The sequence below is a fragment of the Penaeus monodon genome, chromosome 7 (genome assembly GCF_015228065.2).
Source record: "Penaeus monodon isolate SGIC_2016 chromosome 7, NSTDA_Pmon_1, whole genome shotgun sequence".
NCBI lineage: Eukaryota > Metazoa > Arthropoda > Malacostraca > Decapoda > Penaeidae > Penaeus > Penaeus monodon.
In genome coordinates, this window is record NC_051392.1 from 36,540,353 (window position 1) to 36,560,341 (window position 19,989).

General features: G+C 44.2%; 1 protein-coding gene and 3 pseudogenes across 1 annotated transcript in view; 1 reads left to right on the top strand and 3 right to left on the bottom strand.

The window, feature by feature from the left end:
• The window catches only part of LOC119575612, a 4,299-nt gene extending 3,292 nt beyond the window's left edge, over nucleotides 1-1,007 (top strand). Inside the window, exon 8 of the mRNA XM_037923257.1 lies at nucleotides 223-1,007. Within this exon, the coding sequence (XP_037779185.1) occupies nucleotides 223-266 (44 nt within the window). The 3' untranslated portion in view covers nucleotides 267-1,007. The remainder of the gene's footprint in view (nucleotides 1-222) is intronic.
• Nucleotides 1,008-1,774: 767 nt separating this feature from the next.
• LOC119575613 lies at nucleotides 1,775-5,655 on the bottom strand (annotated as a pseudogene).
• A 1,316-nt stretch (nucleotides 5,656-6,971) lies between these two features.
• Nucleotides 6,972-12,269, bottom strand: LOC119575614 (annotated as a pseudogene).
• LOC119575615 lies at nucleotides 12,204-15,446 on the bottom strand (annotated as a pseudogene).
• Between the last annotated feature and the right edge of the window lie 4,543 nt (nucleotides 15,447-19,989).

Consider the following 19,989-nt stretch of genomic DNA (forward strand, 5'->3'; position numbering starts at 1 on the left):
GTGTGTGTGTGTGTGTTGTGTGTGTGTGTGTGTGTGTGTGTGTGTGTGTGTGGTGTGAGTGTGAGTGTGTGCATATGTATGTATGTATGCATATTTATTTATTTATTTCATAAATTTATTTGTTTCTTTAATTAATTTATTCATTCATTATAATTTTGGCTGCATATATGTATTTACTAGTTACCCATAAGCGAAATGTGACCCAGTGCTTTTCGTTCACAGATGACGGTCTCATGGATCCTTTGTTCGTCCACGAGGATTTGTGATTGTGATGTCAGGTGCCCACGACATTCTGACAGCATCTGACTGACGCCCGAATGCTGTCGGATTGTGCTGTATTTAGTGTGTTGGCTTTGCTTCTTTTTTTCTTCTTCCTTTTCCTCCTTCCTCTCCTTCTTTTTCTGCTTCATCTTCTCCTCCTCCTCCTTCTCCTCCCTTACCTTTTCCTCCTCCTCCCTCTCCTTCTGCTCCTCTTCGTCCTCCTCTTTCTTCCTCTTCTTTTTCTTCTCCTCCCCTTTCTCCTCCTCCTTGTCCTCCTCTTTCTTCTTCTTCTTTTTCTTCTTAGTTTCCATCTCATCCTATCCTCTACACCTTCGTCTGATACACCATCCGGTAGTATATCCTCTCTCACCACATCATAAATCCTCTTTCTTAACTTTCCTTATCTTACATCAAGCGACTTTGTCCTCATCATCCATCCCCTCCCCTCCCCATACCCCTCATTCCTCCTCTCCATGCCCATACCCTCTCTTTCACTTCGTGTCTTTATGTGACGAGATTGTGTAAGTGTAGCAAACCCAGAATTACTATTGCTTACGCTGAGGCCGTCTGCAAATCTACATTCCACTGAAAAGCTATTTGTACCGGGATATTGCTGTGAGATGTCTGGTACTTGTCTGATATCTATTGTGGATTTTATATCTACTGTATTGTGCCTGTATTATGTTACGAGGTGTAAAGCCGAAATGACTATTATGAACTATTCTTCAATTAAAGTTTAGAAAATAGTAGTGGTTTTAATTGTCATATTATATGATGACTTCGTCGAATGGATTACTCTGAAGTGTAAGTCCACCTTAACAATGATCGTTACAGATGCACAGAACACACCGTTTACACAACCAAATAATCTGAAGGAAACAATTAAAGTTGTTTTTATTTCTTCGTTCACACTTGTTTGTTTCTAATTATATAGACGTAATGTCTAACAGGAGAGAAAAGAGAAAAAGAGGGCTTAAAAAAAACTACACTGCAGTACAGTTAAACCAACAGGGAACAATAATACAAAAGCAAAGCTGCGGTCACCATCGCTGGCAATAACTCCGTCTCCTTTCTCAAATACCAAACCCTTTTTTCTCTATACATAAACTATTAAACATGCCTATATCAAATTTCCCATGGCACTGAATGGCTAGAACTAAATAAGGGGATTTAATGACCGTCTGGATAAGGCATGAGTACTAAACGTAGCATTTACAATATAGATTGTAAGAGTGCAGAGTGTGCTGTAATAGTGCTGGGTTATAACATTTTAGCGTGACATTTTATAAACACGTTCTTTATTTTGTAATGATCTATCTTTTTAATGAAATTGCGATAACACTTTTGATCTCTGGTAGACAAGATTGAGATGAAATATACATAACAGGAAATAATCTATTACTTTAGAAAATATATTACGCTACACTCAGAAAATTATCCCGGTCTGAAAGCTCCAAAAATCCAAAATAAATGGTGTACCTTGACTTTTTTTAAGGTAAATAATGGAATAATATTTAATATACAATAACTTTATTTGAAATATCATTTGGTGATACACCGTTTAACTTTTTTGGCAATGTGCATATAAAGCCATTTAATAGGCCGTTCATTAGCCTAACTTACAATCACATTACAGTATTTACTTTCAATACAGTAAAAAAACTATACCCAACGTGTTTTAAATAAATCGATATTCACATCATTTCACATCCTGGTTTCCGAGTGAATCTGCAAGCCATTAGCATCTTCCGTTTAAAGCTCGCGAATTAACTCTGCTTCGAACATGTATTCGTTCAGGTTGAGAGAGAGTTCGATCACACACGCAGGAAAGATTGCTGTGTCGAAACATTTCTCCCTGTCAACAAGAAAAATCATTAGTATAGTGTATACTTGTCTATTTAGCTTATATCTTTTACTTTTTTTCAAATTTCATATAACTATATACGGTAAATTCAGGATCCCGTTAAAGAATGTTACAATGAACTTTGTCTTTCATCCTCAATTCAACTTTCCTCTCTTTGGCAGTTATATTATGGCGAGATTTAACAGTGAACTAGAAGTGCTTCCCCTCCCCCCCCTTATTACCTGCAAGCGCCGTAGATGGCCGGTTCCTTCCTGAAGAGGTTCTGGCAGTCCTCGCACGCCCGGTTGAGCTTGGCCCAGATGGCGCGGTTGTAGATGCCCTTGCACGATGGGTCGAACGCTTCCCGCTTGGCCAGGCGGAGAGCCGAGGCCGCGCCCGTCGAAGTCGAAGAGGAAGGCGACGAAGGGAGCTGGAAGGGAGGGCGGCTGTGGCCGGGATCCATGATTCTTGCGAGACTCATGACGCTACAGGAGGCAGCCAGAGCAAGGATCATCCACATTGCCTGTCGATACAAAAAAGAAAAAAAGAAAATAAGTGAAACACCACATTCAGTAATCGAGTTCTTTCCATCACAAAATGCACGAAGAATAGACACTTGATATAAGAAATACAAACGCAACTTCTACTCACGCAGCCAGACATGACGCTTGAGAGACAACTTGAAGAGTGGATGTGATGCTGGGGAATGACACTGGCCTTCCAGCGCCCAGGCTTCTTTTTATATGGAAACGCCCACCCGCATGACCGTCGCTGAACAATTTACTTGATAAATTGATCCGTTTCGTTAACTGGTCTAATCGAGGTTCGATAAGCGGTCCTATTGGTGACTGCGAGAGATCTTCCTCTTTCTCCCTTTTTGTCAATCATCCTTTATGTAAGGGAGTTATGTTAACAGCCTAGGAGTAATATACAATATATTGTGTGTACATGTGTGCGTGTATGTAAAATCACATACACAAATACACACACACACACTCATACACACACACACACATATATATACATACACGTGTGTGGGTTTATACTTACATAATCATCATCATCAAGGGGCTAACGCCGACGGGGGCGCATGGCCGCATCCACCCTTCGCTTCCAGCCACGATGGTCCCTCATGGCAAATCTTCAGGCAGGCCCGTCTCATCTCTAACTCCTCGCGACAAGTCTCGTCGAGCTGCCCAAGCCATGACTTCCTGGGTTATCACACAGGTTTCCTCCACCCAGGGTTATCTCGCAAAGAGACAACCTGATGGGCAGGGTCAGCCACAGGGAAACGAGTGCCTATATAGCCTGAGTTGGCGATCCCGGATTATGCAAGTAACAAGTCTTACGTCAGTCTCACGGTATAGCCATAGGTTGGACATGTGGTCTGCCAACTGTACCCCTTGATCCGGCAAAGAGACTTGTTACAAAAGGCATCAAGACGAGACTCCAGGCACTAGATAGTGTCAAGGTTTCACTTCCATAAAGCAAAACGGATTGGTCTGTTGCCAGACCAATCCGTCTAATGACTTCTTGGTCTGACAGCCCAGAGATGTGGACTACGCTACTAAGCTGTGTAAATCTCTGTGACTTCAACGTCCTCTTAGCAAGCATGGATCGACTAAACGGGCTCCCCTAACAGACCCTCAAAGTCCTGAATCTTGGTCTTGGTCCAGAAGACCTCTAGGCCTAAGGGCTTTGCCTCATTGCTAAATGCATCAAGAGCCGCCATCAGTGACTCCAGGGTCTCAGATAGGATAGCAACATCATTGGCAAAGTCAAGGTCTGAGATCTTGATATTGCCTAGTGTTGCTCCACACTGACTTTGGCTAGTAGCTCTGCCCATTATCCAGTCAATACAGGTGTTGCAAAGTGTTGGTGCAAGAGCAGAGCCTTGCTTCATCCCTGAATTAACAGGGAAGAAGTTTGACAGGCCCCCACCACACTTTACAGCACTTTCAGTACCGGTATATAGGCTTGCTATTAGGCTAATAATCCATGTCAGAATTCCCCTTAGTCTCAGGATCTCCCATAGCGATTCTCGATGCACCGAGTCAAACGCCTTCTTGAGGTTGATGTAGGCTGCAAGCAACCCACGACCAAACTCACGACGGTGTTCCAAAATTTATTCGAAGCGCTAGGATATGGTCTATTGTGGACTTGTCAGGAGTGAATCCAGACTGCTCCGATCTCTGGTGCAGATGGTCGCAGATCCGTTTCAAAAGAATGTGGGCGAAAACTTTGCCTGGTATGCTGAGCAGTGTAGCTGCTACAGTCCCAGCGATCCCCAGAGAGGGATGACCATGGCCCTTAAAAGGTCAGGGGGAATGGTACTGGACTGCCAGATGGCAGTCAAGACTGCATGCAAGCCCCGAGCCATAGGTTCACTCCCAGCCTTTAGAAGGTCAGCAGGGATATCACATATGTGTGGAGCTTTCCCACATTTCAGCTTGGAAATCGCCATCCTAACCTCCATTACGGTAGGAGGTTCTTCGCTGATGGGTGGGTCTGGCACAGGTATTGTGATATCGCTTGCATCCAAGCTAACTGTTGGAGGGTCTATCTGGTACAGCTGCTCAAAATACTCAGCCCAACGTTCATGAACCCCAACATGATCTGAGTAATTAAGGGAATATCTATTTATTATTATTATTATTATTATTATTATTATTATTTTTTTTTTTTTTTTTTTTTTTTTTTTTTTTATCTATCCATCCACTGAGCGGACTGCAGTCATCTGCGAGGAGGGCTTAGAATTCAGCTTTCTCAGGACTTGGTGGGCAGGGCGAAGGTCGTTTACCAAGAAATGGCTTTCAACCTCCTCAGGAAGATTCCTGATGAAATGTTCTTTGTCCCTTCTCAGCAGTGTCCGAGCCCTACACGTCAAAGACCGATGGCATGCGACACGCTTCGGCGGCCTCCAATGTCTCCAGGGAGATGGAATTCTGCCTTGCCCTCGGGTGTACGCCAATGGTCTCCTGGGCTGCTTCGAGTGTTTCATGCTTGAAGAACTCCCACAGAGCAACTGGGTCTGTCAGGTTATCAAGTTCTATGAATCTAACAGAGACTGCCATGGTGAACCCACAGGCACACTCCTCTCTCAGTCTGTCCAAGTGAAACACCTTAGAGTGGCCATTGGATGGACGGAGAGTTTTGAAGTGGACCCATAGGGTAGCCACTCTGGTAAACTCTGCAGTTCTGGAGGATCCTCCATCACGTGGTAACAAGAATGTGGTCGATCTCCTTGGTCACTGTACCTCTATCGCTATACCATGTCCAGCGATGCAGGTTGGAACGCTGGTACCAGGAGCCAGAGATCCTCATTCTCTGGGACCTAGCAAAGTCCAGAAAAGTCGCTGCTGAGATCAGCTCCCGACAGACATCTCATAGCCAGCTCAGTCACAGCGAACATCCCACCGGGGGCAATTGTCTGCCATGGATGAGAGTTTGGCGTAGAACGCCTCATTCACATCGAGTTTACAAACATCAGTAGAAGCGTATACAGCCATGAGAGACATGAAACCAAAGGCATGCTTCAGTCTCAGTACCATAACACGTTCATCAACCGGTGTCACTTTAACTACCGAGGGCTGAAGTCGGCTAGAGATAGCTATGGCTCCTCCCTGGAGGTGATGACCATCGCTGCGGCCCGACCAGTAGTAGGTGTACCCACCCATACTGATCATGCCGCTGCCAGGTCTTCTCACCTCCGAGAGGGCAACCACCTCACCTCCCAGTTGTTCCAATTCCCTCGATAGCAGAGGTAACCGCTCATCCTGCCGCAAGGACCGGATGTTCCAAGCGCCTATCCGGAAAGCTCGCCTGAGGTTATGCCTCGGGCGGTCACTCTGGGTGCACGCGACCTCTGCCGCTCCCTACATTTTTTTTTCTACTGTCCATAGCAATTAAACCCAAATGCTTTAGTTTTGATTAACATGCATTGGTCGGAGGATGTGTTGGTTGGTCTTCCATTCTTTCAATTTAATATTTTTTAGAAAAAATCTTGGTGAATTTTCTGCTCCACGTCAAGCAGTATAATAGAGCATATAGCTATGAAATCTAAGTAATTTTTAAACATATGGGTGAAAAAACAACATTTTTTTCCACTAAACATGGTGTTTGATTTGCCCTTTGAAACCGTGTATAAACTTCCTTTTGCCTCTTTGTGTTTTTGGCCGTCTTTATGTGACGAAATAGTGTAAGTGTAGCAAACCCAGGATTACTATTGCTTACGTAGAGACCGTCTGCAACTCTACATTCCACTGAAAAGCTATTTATTCCTGGATATTGCAATGAGAGATGTCTGGTAAATGTCTGAAAGTTTAGAAAATGGTATAATTTACAAATATAGATTGTAAGGGTGCAGAGTGTGCTGTGAGAGTGCTGGGTTATAACATTTAACGTGACATTTTACAATCGCTTAATTAGATTAAAATATACAGTACGGTTATGTTTTTTTCCATTTAATTTATTTTAAGATATAATTCTGTTGCCTTTTGATATCTTGCAACGGCTTAAACTGCACAAAAATGACCGCTTAATGATAAACAAATTCTCTTTCTTTAATTTGTAATTATCTATCTTTTAGAGGAAATTACAATAACGCTTTTGATCTCTGGCAGACAAGATTGAGATAACAGGAAACAATTTATTACTTTAGAAAATGTATGACGCTACACTCAGAAAATCATTTCGGTCTGAAAGCTTTTCCATACAAGTCTTTTTTTTTTTCTTCTTTTTAATATTAAAGGAAAAAGTATCAGGAAACAAAAAAAAAAAAACGTGACAAAAAATCTAAAATAAATGGTGTACCTTGACTTTGGATGCATAAAAAGTCTTCTTTTTAGGTAAATCACGGAATAATATCTAATGTACAATAACTTTATTTGAAATATCATTTGGTGATACACCGTTTGACTTTGCGTACATGCAAATCCAAGTTAACATTCATTTAATAGGTCTTTCATTAGCCTAACTTACAATCACAATACAGTATTTAATTTCAATACATTAAAAAGTTATACCCAACGTATATTACATAAATCGATATTCACATCATTTCACATCCTGGTTTCCGAGTGAATCTGCATCTTCCGTTTAAAGCTCGCGAATTAACTCTGCTTCGAACATGTATTCGTTCAGGTTGAGAGAGAGTTCGATCACACACGCAGGAAAGATTGCTGTGTCGAAACATTTCTCCCTGTTAACAAGAAAAAATCGTTAGTATAGTATATATTCAGTCTATTTAGTTTATATCTTTTACTTTTTTTAAATTTCATATAATTATATAAAGTAAATTTATGATCCCGAAAAGAATCCTCGCTTTGGCAGTTATATTATGGCGAGATTTAACAGTGAACACACTTCTAGAAGTGCTTCCCCTACCCCCCAAACCTGCTTCCCTCATTACCTGCAAGCGTCGTAGATGGCCGGTTCCTTCCTGAAGAGGTTCTGGCAGTCCTCGCACGCCCGGTTAAGCTTGGCCCAGATGGCGCGGTTGTAGATGCCCTTGCACGATGGGTCGAACGCTTCCCGCTTGGCCAGGCGGAGAGCCGAGGCCGCGCCCGTCGAGGTCGAAGAGGAAGGCGACGAAGGAAGCTGGAGGGGAGGGCGGCTGTGGCCGGGATCCATGATTCTTGCGAGACTCATGACGCTACAGGAGGCAGCCAGAGCAAGGATCATCCACATTGCCTGTCAATACAAAAAAAAAAAAAAAAAAGTGAAACGCCACATTCAGCAATCGAGTTCTTTCCATCACAAAATGCACGAAGAATAGACACTTGATATAAGAAATACAAACGCAACTTCTACTCACGCAGCCAGACATGACGCTTGAGAGTTGACTTGACGAGTGGATGTGATGCTGGGGAATGACACTGGCCTTCCAGCGCCCAGGCTTCCTTTTATATGGAAACGCCCACCCGCATGACCGTCGCTGAATAATTTACTTGACAAATTGATCCGCTTCGTTAACTGGTCTAATCGAGGTTCGATTGGGGATTGCGAGAGATCTTCCTCCTCTTTTTCCCTTTTCTGTCAATCATCCTTTATGTATGGGAGTTATGTTAACAGCCTAGGAGTAATATACAATATATTGTGTGTGCATGTGTGCGTGTATGTAAAATCACATACACAAACACACACACACACACATACATATATATACACGTGTGTGTGTTTATACTTACATAATCATCATCATCATCAAGGGGCTAACGCCGACGGGGGCGCATCCACCCTTCACTTCCAGCCACGATGGTCCTCATGGCAAATCTCCAGACAGGCCTAAGCCATGACCTCCTGAGTCGTCCCACAGGCCTCCTCCACCCAGGGTTGTCTCGCAAAGAGACAACCTGATGGGCAGGGTCATCCACAGGGAAACGAGCAAGGTGCCTATATAGCCTGAGTTGGCGATCCCAGATTATGCAAGTAACAGGTCCTATGTCAATCTCACGGTGTTACAAAAGACGTCAAGACGGGACTCCAAGGCACTAGATAGCATCCAGATTTCACTTTTATAAAGCAAAACTGACAGTATCACTGCCTTGAAGACACGTAGCTTGGTCCTTCTGCATAGGTACTGACATCTCCATAACTCTTGGTTGATCGAGTTCATGGCTCCTGCTGCCAGAACCAATCCGTCTTCTAACTTCTTGGTTTGACAGCACAGAGATATGGACTATTCTACCAAACTATGTAAAATTCTCTGTGATTTCAATGTCCTCGAAGCAAGCATGGATCGACTGAACGGGGTCCCCTAACAGACCCCCAAAGTCCTGAATCTTGGTCTTGGTCCAGGAGACCTCTAGGCCTAAAGGCTTCGCCTCATTGCTAAATGCATCAAGAGCCGCCACCAGTGACTCCAGGGACTCAGATAAGTAGCAACATCCTCAGCAAAGTCAAGGTCTGAGACCTTGATATTGCCTAGTGTTGCTCCACACTGACTTTGGTTAATAGCTCTGCCCATTATCCAGTCCATATAGGTGTTGAAGAGTGTTGGTGCAAGGACACAGCCTTGAATCACCCCTGGATTAACAGGGAAGAAGTTTGACAGGCCCCCACCACACTTTACAGCACTTTCAGTACTGGTATATAAGCTTGCTATTAGGCCAATAATCCATTTCAGAATTCCCCTGAGTCTCAAGATCTCCCATAACAATTCTCGATGCACCGAGTCAAACAACTTCTTGAGGTCGACGTAGGCTGCAAGCAACGCACGACCAAACTCACAACGGTGTCCACACTTACTTGAAGCGCTAGTATTCTATTGTGGACTTGCAGGAGTGAATCCAGACTGCTCCGATCTCTGGTGCCTTAGCAGATGGTTGTAGATCCGTTTCAGAAGAATGTGGGCGAAAACATTACCTGGTATGCTGAGCAGTGCAATGCCACGGCAGTTGCTACAGTCCCAGCGGTCCCCTTTCCCTTTCTAGAGAGGGATGACCACGCTCAACAGGTCAGGGGGAATGGTACTGGACTGTCAGATGACAGGTTCATCTGGCAGTCCAGTACTGTAGGTTCACTCCAGCCTTTAGAAGTTCAGCAGGGATATCACATATGTGTGGAGCTTTCCCACATTTCAGCTTGGAAATCGCCATCCTAACCTCCATTAGGGTAGGAGGTTCCTCGCTGATGGGTGGGTCTGGCACAGGTATTGTGATATCGCTTGCATCCAAGCTAACTGTTGGAGGGTCTACCTGGTACAGCTGCTCAAAATACTCAGCCCAACGTTCATGAACCCCAACATTATCTGTGATGAATACCCATTGTAATTAATGGATTAAAGTGTTTGAATTATCTATCCATCCACTGAGCGGACTGCAGTCATCTGCGAGGAGGGTTTAGAATTCAGCTTTCTCAGGGCTTGGTAGGTAGGGCGAAGGTCGTTTACCAAGAAATGGCCTTCAACCTCCTCAGCAAGATTCCTGATGAAATGTTCCTTGTCCCTTCTTAGCAGTGTCCGAGCCCTACACGTCAAAGACCGATGGCATGCGACACGCTTCGGCGGCCTCCAATGTCTCCAGGGGGATGGAATTCTGCCTTGCCCTCGGGTGTACGCCATTGGTCTCCTGGGCTGCTTCAAGTGTTTCATGCTTGAAGAACTCCCACAGAGCAACTGGGTCCGTCAGGTTATCAAGTTCTATGAATCTAACAGAGACTGCCATGGTGAACCCACAGGCACACTCCTCTCTCAGTCTGTCCAAGTGAAACACCTTGGAGTGGCCATTGGATGGACGGGGAGTTTTGAAGTGGACCCATAGGGTAGCCACTCTGGTAAACTCTGCAGTTCTGGAGGATCCTCCATCACGTGGTAACAAGAATGTGGTCGATCTCCTTGATCACTGTACCTGTATCGCTATACCATGTCCAGCGATGCAGGTTGGAACGCTGGTACCAGGAGCCAGAGATCCTCATTCTCTGGGACCTAGCAAAGTCCCAGAGAAGGAGGCTGCTGAGATCAGCTCCCGACAGACATCTCATAGCCAGCTCAGTCACTGCGAATATCTCGCTAGGGGCAATTGTCTGCCACGGATGAGAGTTTGGCGTAGAACGCCTCTTTCATATCGAGTTTACAAACAAGCGTATACAGCCATAAGAGACATGAAGCTAAAGGCATGCTTCAGTCTCAATACCATAATACGTTCATCAACCGGTGTCACCTAACTACCAAGGGTTTGAAGTCGGTTGGAGATGGCCATGGCTACTCCCTGGAGGTGATGACCATCGCTGCGGCCCGACCAGTAGTAGGTGTACCCAACCATACTGATCGTGCCGCTGCCAGGTCTTCTCACCACCGAGAGGTCAACCACCTCACCTCCCAGTTGCTCCAATTCCCTCGACAGCAGAGGTAACCGCTCATCCTGCCGCAAGGAGATGTTCCAAGCGCCTATCCGGAAAGCTCGCCTGAGGTTATGCCTCGGGCGGTCACTCTGGGTGCACGCGACCTCTGCCGCTCCCTACATTTTTTTTTTTTTTTTTTTTTTGTTACTGTCCATAGTAATTAACCAAATGCTTTAATTTTAATTAACATTGGTCGGAGGATGTGTTGGTTGGTCTTTCATTCTTTCAAATTTAACATTTTTAGAAAAAATCTTAGTGAATTTACTGATCCACATCAAGCAGTATAATAGAGCATATAGCTATGAAATCTAAGTAATTTTTAAACATATGGGTGAATAGCAACGTTTTTTCACTAAACATGGTGTTTGATTTATCCTTTGAAACCGTGTATAAACTTCCATTTGCCTCTTTGTGTTTTTGGCCGTCTTTATGTGACGAAATAGTGTAAGTGTAGCAAACCCAGGATTACTATTGCTTACGTTGAGACCGCCTGCAACTCTACATTCCACTGAAATGCTATTTATCCTGGATATTGCAATGAGAGATGTCTGGAAAATGTCTGAAAGTTTAGAAAATGGTAGCTTTGCAAATATAGATTGTAAGAGTGCAGAGTGTGCTGTGAGAGTGCGGGGTTATAACATTTAACGTAACATTTTACAATCGCTTAATTAGATTAAAATATACAGTACGGTTATGTTTTTTTTCCATTAAATTCATTATAAGATATAATTCTGTTGCCTTTTGATATCTTGCAACGACTTAAACTGCACAAAAATGACCGCTTAATGATAAACAAAACCTCTCTATTTTCTTTATTTTGTAATTATCTATCTTTTAAAGGAAATTACGATAACGCTTTGATCTCTGGCAGACAAGATTGAGATGATAGGAAACAGTCATTACTTTAGAAAATATATTACGCTACACTCAGAAAATCCTTTCGGTCTGAAAGCTTTTCCATGTAAGTATTTTTTTTTTTTTTTTTTTATATTAAGGAAAAAGTATCAGAAAACAAAAAAGTGACACAAAAAAAATCCAACATAAACGGTGTACCTTGACTTTGGATTTATAAAAAAGTCTTCTTTTTAGGTAATGTACAATAATTTTATTTGAAATATCATTTGGTGATACACCGTTTAACTTTGTGTACATATAAATCGAAGTTAACATTCATTTAATAGGCCTTTTATTAGCCTAACTTACAATCACATTACAGTATTTACTTTCAATACAGTAAAAAATCATACCCAACGTGTAATACATAAATCGAGATTCACATCATTTCACATCCTGGTTTCCAAGTGAATCTGCAAGCCATTAGCATCTTCCGTTTAAAGCTCGCGAATTAACTCTGCTTCGAACATGTATTCGTTCAGGTTGAGAGAGAGTTCGATCACACACGCAGGAAAGATTGCTGTGTCGAAACATTTCTCCCTGTCAACAAGAAAAATCATTAGTATAGTGTATACTTGTCTATTTAGCTTATATCTTTTACTTTTTTCAAATTTCATATAACTATATACGGTAAATTCAGGATCCCGTTAAAGAATGTTACAATGAACTGTGTGTTCATCTCAATTCAACTTTCCTCGCTTTGGCAGTTATATTATGGCGAGATTTAACAGTGAACACACTTCAAGAAGTGCTTCCCCCCCTCCCCCCAGCCTGCTTCCCCTATTACCTGCAAGCGTCGTAGATGGCCGGTTCCTTCCTGAAGAGGTTCTGGCAGTCCTCGCACGCCCGGTTGAGCTTGGCCCAGATGGCGCGGTTGTAGATGCCCTTGCACGAAGGGTCGAACGCTTCCCGCTTGGCCAGGCGGAGAGCCGAGGCCGCACCCGTCGAGGTCGAAGAGGAAGGCGACGAAGGAAGCTGGAGGGGAGGGCGGCTGTGACCGGGATCCATGATTCTTGCGAGACTCATAACGCTACAGGAGGCAGCCAGAGCAAGGATCATCCACATTGCCTGTCAATACAAAGAGAAAAAAGAAAAAAAGTGAAACGCCACATTCAGCAATCGAGTTCTTTCCATCACAAAATGCACGAAGAATAGACACTTGATATAAGAAATACAAACGCAACTTCTACTCACACAGCCAGACATGACGCTAGAGAGTGGACTTGACGAGTGGATGTGATGCTGGGGAATGACACTGGCCTTCCAGCACCCAGGCTTCCTTTTATATGGAAACGCCCACCCGCATGACCGTCGCTGAACAATTTACTTGACAAATTGATCCGTTTCGTTAACTGGTCTAATCGAGGTTCGATTGGGGATTGCGAGAGATCTTCCTCCTCTTTTTCCCCTTCTGTAAATCATCCTTTATATATGGGAGTTATGTTAACAGCCTAGGAGTAATATACAATATATTGTGTGAAAATGTGTGCGTGTATGTAAAATCACATACACAAACACACACACACACACGCATACACACACACACACACGTACACACACACACACACATATATATATACATACACGTGTGTGTGGGTTTATACTTACATAATCATCATCATCAAGGGGCTAATGCCGACGGGGCGCATGGCCGCATCCACCTCGCTTCCAGCCACGATGGTCCCTCATGGCAAATCTTCAGGCAGGCCCTCGTCTCATCTCTAACTCCTCGCGACAAGTTTCGTCGAGCTGCCCAAGCCATGACTTCCTGGGTTATCCCACAGGCTTCCTCCACCCAGGGTTATCTCGCAAAGAGACAACCTGATGGGCAGAGTCAGCCACAGGGAAATGAGTGCCTATATAGCCTTAGTTGGCGATCCCGGATTATGCAAGTAACAAGTCCTACATCAGTCTCACGGTGTAGCCATAGGTTGGATATGTGGTCCTGCCAACTGTACCCCATGATCCGGCAAAGAGACTTGTTACAAAAGGCATCAAGACGAGACTCCAGGCACTAGATAGCGTCAAGGTTTTACTACCATAAAGCGGTCTGACAGCCCAGAGATGTGGACTATGCTACCAAGCTGTGTAAATCTCTGTGACTTCAACGTCCTCTTAGCAAGCATGGATCGACTGAACGGGTTCCCCTAACAGACCCCCAAAGTCCTGAATCTTGGTCTTGGTCCAGAAGAACCTCTAGGTCTAAGGGCTTTGCCTCATTGCTAAATGCATCAAGAGCCGCCATCAGTGACTCCAGGGTCTCAGATAGGATAGCAACATCATTGGCAAAGTCAAGGTCTGAGACCTTGATATTGCCCAGTGTTGCTCCACACTGACTTTGGCTAGTAGCTCTGCCCATTATCCAGTCAATACAGGTGTTGAAAAGTGTTGGTGCAAGGGCACAGCCTTGCTTCATTCCTGAATTAACAGGGAAGAAGTTTGACAGGCCCCCACCACACTTTACAGCACTTTCAGTACCGGTATATAGGCTTGCTATTAGGCTAATAATCCATGTCAGAATTCCCCTGAGTCTCAGGATCTCCCATAGCGATTCTCGATGGACCGAGTCAAACGCCTTCTTGAGGTTGATGTAGGCTGCAAGCAACCCACGACCAAACTCACGACGGTGTTCCACAATTACTCGAAGCGCTAGTATTTGGTCTATTGTGGATTTGTCAGGAGTGAATCCAGATTGCTCTGATCTCTGGTGCAGATGGTCGCAGATCTGTTTCAGAAGAATGTGGGCGAAAACTTGCTGGTATGCTGAGCAGTGTAGCTGCTACAGTCCCAGCAATCCCCTTCCCCTTCCAGAGAGGGATGACCATGCCCCTCAACAGGTCAAGGGGAATGGTAGTGGACTGCCAGATGGCAGTCAAGACTGCATGCAAGCCCCGAGCCATAGGTTCACTCCCAGCCTTTAGAAGTTCAGCAGGGATATCACATATGTGTGGAGCTTTCCCACATTTCAGCTTGGAAATCGCCATCCTAAATTCCATTAGGGTAGGAGGTTCCTCGCTGATGGGTGGGTCTGGCACAGGTATTGTGATATCGCTTGCATCCAAGCTAACTGTTGGAGGGTCTATCTGGTACAGCTGCTCAAAATACTCAGCCCAACGTTCATGAACCCCAACATGATCTGAGATGAATACCCATTGTAATTGAGGGAATAAAGTGTTTTATTTATTTTATTTTATTTTATTTATTTTTTTTTTTCCTTTTTTTTCTTTTTTTTTCTTTTATCTATCCATCCACTGAGCGGACTGCAGTCATCTGCGAGGAGGGCTTAGAATTCAGCTTTCTCAGGACTTGGTGGGCAGGGCGAAGGTCGTTTACCAAGAAATGGCTTTCAACCTCCTCAGCAAAATTCCTGATGAAATGTTCCTTGTCCCTTCTCAGCAGTGTCCGAGCCCTACACGTCAAAGATCGATGGCATGCGACACGCTTCGGCGGCCTCCAATGTCTCCAGGGAGATGGAATTCTGCCTTGCCCTCGGGTGTACGCCAATGGTCTCCTGGGCTGCTTCGAGTGTTTCATGCCTTGAAGAACCTCCCAGAGCAACTGGGTCCGTCAGGTTATTAAGTTCTATTAATCTAACAGAGACTGCCATGGTGAACCCACAGGCACACTCCTCTCTCAGTCTGTCCAAGTGAAACACCTTGGAGTGGCCATTGGATGGACGGGGAGTTTTGAAGTGGACCCATAGGGTAGCCACTCTGTAACTCTGCAGTTCTGGAGGATCCTCCATCACGTGGTAACAAGAATGTGGTCGATCTCCTTGGATCACTGTACCTGTATCGCTATACATGTCCAGCGATGCAGTTGGAACGCTGGTACCAGGAGCCAGAGATCCTCATTCTCTGGGACCTAGCAAAGTCCTAGAGAAGGAGGCTGTTGTCGCTGCTGAGATCAGCTCCCGACAGACATCTCATAGCCAGCTCAGTCACAGCGAATATCTCGCCAGGGGCAATTGTCTGCCACGGATGAGAGTTTGGCGTAGAACGCCTCTTTCATATCGAGTTTACAAACATCAGTAGAAGCATAACAACCATAAAGAGAATGAAACCAAAGGCATGTTCAGTCTCATACCATAATACGTTCATCAACCGGTGTCACTTTAACTACCGAGGGCGAAGTCGGCTGGAGATGGCTATGGCTACTCCCTGGACATACACGACCATCGCTGCGGCCCGACCAGTAGTAGGTGTACCCACCCATACTGATCGTGCCGCTGCCAGGTCTTCTCACCTCCGAGAGGGCAGCCACCTCACCTCCCAGTTGCTCCAATTCCTCGACAGCCAGAGGTAACCGCTATCTGCCGGAAGGAGCAGATGTTCCAGGCGCCTATCGGAAAGCTCGCCTGAGTTATGCCTCGGGCGGTCACTCTGGTGCACGCGGACCTCTGCCCCCCCCGTATTACATTTTATTTTTTTTTTTTTTTTTTTTTAGCTACGTCCGTGCAAAAACCCAAATGCTTTATTTTTTAATTTAAATGCTTTGGGGGGAGGGTTTTGGTTGGCCTTCTTTCTTTCAAATTTAACTTTTTTTGAAAAAATTTAGTAAATTTAGCCCACATCAAGCAGTAAATAGGCAAAGCTAAAAATTTAAGAAATTTTTTAAACATAGGGGAATAACAACGTTTTTCTAAACATGGTTTGCTTTCCCCTTTAAAAACCGGTATAAACTTCCATTTGCCTTTGTGTTTTCCCCCTCTTTATTGACAAAAATAGTGAAAGTGTAGAAAACCCCGGATTACTTTTGTTACGTAGAAAACGCCTGCAATTTACATTCCACTGAAATGCTATTATTCCTGGATATTGCAAGAGAGAGTATGGAAATCTGAAAGTTTAAAAAAGGGTAGCATTACAAATTAGATGTAAGAGTGCAGGGTGCGTGGAGTGCGGGGTTTAATTTTTAACGGGACTTTTTACAATGCTAATTAGTTTAAAAAATAACGTAGGTTTATGTTTTTTTTTCCATTAAATTCATTATAAGAATAATTCTTTTCCCTTTTGATATCTTGCAACGGTTTAAATGAAAAAAATGACTTAATGATAAAAAAAATTTTTCTACTTTCTTATTTTATAATTACTATCTTTTAAAGGAAAATTACAAAAACGCTTTGATCTCTGGCGACATGATGGATGAAATAGGAAACAGTCCTTTCTTTAGAAAAAATATTACGTACACCCGAAAAAACATTTGGTCGAAAGCTTTCCATGCAAGTTTTTTTTTTTTCATATTAAAGGAAAAAATATGGGAAAAAAAAAGGTGACCACAAAAAAAAAAAAATAAATAAATAAAGGCGTTCTTTATCTTTGGTTATAAAAGTCTTTTAGGTAAACAGAAAATATTTAATGTACAAAATTTTATTTGGGAATACATTTTTGGGGATAACCCTTTAACTTTGCGTACTGCAAATCCCAAATTAACATTTTTAATAGGGCTTTATTTGCCTAATTACAACACAATACAGTTTTACTTCAAACATTAAAAAGTTTACCCCAAATATTACATAAACGTATTCAATCATTTCACATCCTGGTTCCCAGGAATCTGCATGCCATTACTCTTCCCTTTAAAGCCGGAATTACTCTGCTTCGAAATGTATTCGCTCAATTGAGAGAGAGTCGACACACACGAGGAAAGTTGCAGGTCGAAAATTTTTTCCCCGTTAACAAAAAAAAATCGTTAGTAGTATATATTGTCATTTAGTTTAATCTTTTCTTTTTTCATATTTCATAAATTTATAGAAAATTAGGATCCCCAAAAAAATCCTCGCTTTGGGAGTTTTTAAATTTTGGCGAGAATAACAGTGAACACACTTTAGAAGTGTTCCCCTACCCCCATTACCTGCAAGCGCGTAGATGGCCGGTTCCCTTTCCCGAAGGGTTCTGGCAGTCCTCGCAGCCCGGTGAGTTGGCCAGGGTGGGCGGTTTTAGTGCCCTTGCACGAAGGGTCGAACGTTCCCCCTTGGCCAGCGGAGAGCCGAGGCCCCACCGTCGAGGTGAAAAGGGGAAGGCGACGAAAGGAAGTGGAAGGAGGGGGGCTGTGCCGGGATCCAGACTTGCGAGACTCATGACGCTACAGGAGGCAGCCAGAGCAAGGATCATCCACATTGCCTGTCAATACAAAAAAAAAAAAGAAAAAAAAAAGTGAAACGCCACATTCAGCAATCGAGTTCTTTCCATCACAAAATGCACGAAGAATGGACACTTGATATAAGAAATACAAATGCAACTTCTACTAACGCAGCCAGACATGACGCCTGAGAGTTGACTTGACGAGTGGATGTGATGCTGGGGAATGACACTGGCCTTTCCCGCACCCAGGCTTCCTTTTATATGGAAACGCCCACCCCCATGACCGTCGCTGAACAATTTACTTGATAAATTGATCCGCTTCGTTAAACTGGTCTAATCGAGGTTTCGGATTGGGGATTGCGAGAGATCTTCCTCCTCTTTTTCCCCTTTTTGTAAATCATCCTTTATGTATGGGGGTTATGTTAACAGCCTAGGAGTAATATACAATATATTGTGTGTACATGTGTGCGTGTATGTAAAATCACATACACAAACACACACACACACACACGCATACACACACACACACGCAGTGTTATTTTATACTTACATAATATCATATCATATAATATTAACGCCACGGGGGGTATACTTACCATTCACTTCCCAAGGGGCCACCCATGGGGGCCCTCATGGCAAATCTTCAGGCAGGCCCCGGGGCCCATCTTAACCCCTCGCGACAAGTCTCGTCGAGCTCCCAAAGCCATGACTTCCGAGCGTCCCACGGGCCCTCCTCCCCCCGGGGGATTCTCAAAGAGCAACCTGGGGGGTAGGGCAGCCAAGGGAAATGAGTGCCCATATAGTGATTTGGCGACCCCGGGTTTTTATGCAAGTAAACAAGTCCACATCAGTTCACGGTGTAGCCATGGGTTTGGACACGTGGTCTCCCAAACTTACCCTGACCCGGAAACAGACTGTTACTAAAGGCAAAAGACGGGGACTCCAAGGACTAATAGGTAAAGGTTTTCACTTCCCAAAAAAAAAATGGCAGTATCCGTTGCCAGCCCAATCCGTCTAATGACTTTTTGGTTAACCCCAGAGATGGGATATGTCCCAAGCTGTGTAATCGTGACTAAAACGTCTTAGCAAGCAGGGATCGATGAAGGGGTTCCCCTAACAGACCCCAAAGTCTGAATCTTTGGGCTTGGTTCCCGAAGACCTCTAGGCTTAAGGGCTTTTCCATTGCTAAAGCACAAAAGCCGCCACAGGACTCCAGGGTTCCCGATAGGATAGCAACACACGGGGAAAGTCAAGGTTGAGACCTCAATTGCCCAGGTGCCCACTCTGATTTTGTAGTAGCTCTGCCCTTATCCCGCCAACAGGTTTGAAAAGTGTTTGGTGCAAAGGGACAGCCTTGCTTATCCATGAATTAACAGGAAGAATTTGGGCAGGCACCCCCCACATTTTCAACATCAGTACGGTAAAGGTTGTATTGGGTAAAAATCCATGCAGAATTCCCCCCGGGCTAGGACTCCCCCTACGATTTTCCCAGCACGAGTCAAGTGCCCTTTTCAGGTTTATGTGGGGCAACAAAAAACGACCCAAAATACGACAGTGTTTCCCCAATTTCTCGAAGCGAGTATTTGGTCTATTGGGGACTTTTCAGGGGTGAATCCGATGCTCGATCTTAGTGCCCTTAGCAGATGGTCACAGATCCGTTTAGAAGAATGTGGGGGAAAACTTTTCCTGGTAGCTGAGCAGGTATGTACAGCCAGCGATCCCCTTTCCCTTCCAGAGGGGAGACCATGCCCCCAAAGGTCAGGGGAATGGACGGCTGCCAGTGGCAGTCAAAAGCATGCAAGCCCCCGAGCCATAGGTTCACTCCCAGCCTTTAGAAGTTCAGCAGGGATATCACATTGTGGGCTTTCCACATTTCAGTTTGGAAAACGCCATCCTAACCTCCATTAGGGTAGGAGGTTTCCCCGCTGAGGGTGGGGCTGGCACAGGATTGTGATACGCTTTCATCCAAGCTAACTGTTTGGGGGGTCTACTTGGTAAGCTGCTCAAAATACTAGCCCCAAAGTTTTATGAAAACCCCCCATGATTGAGATGAATGCCCAAAAAAAAATT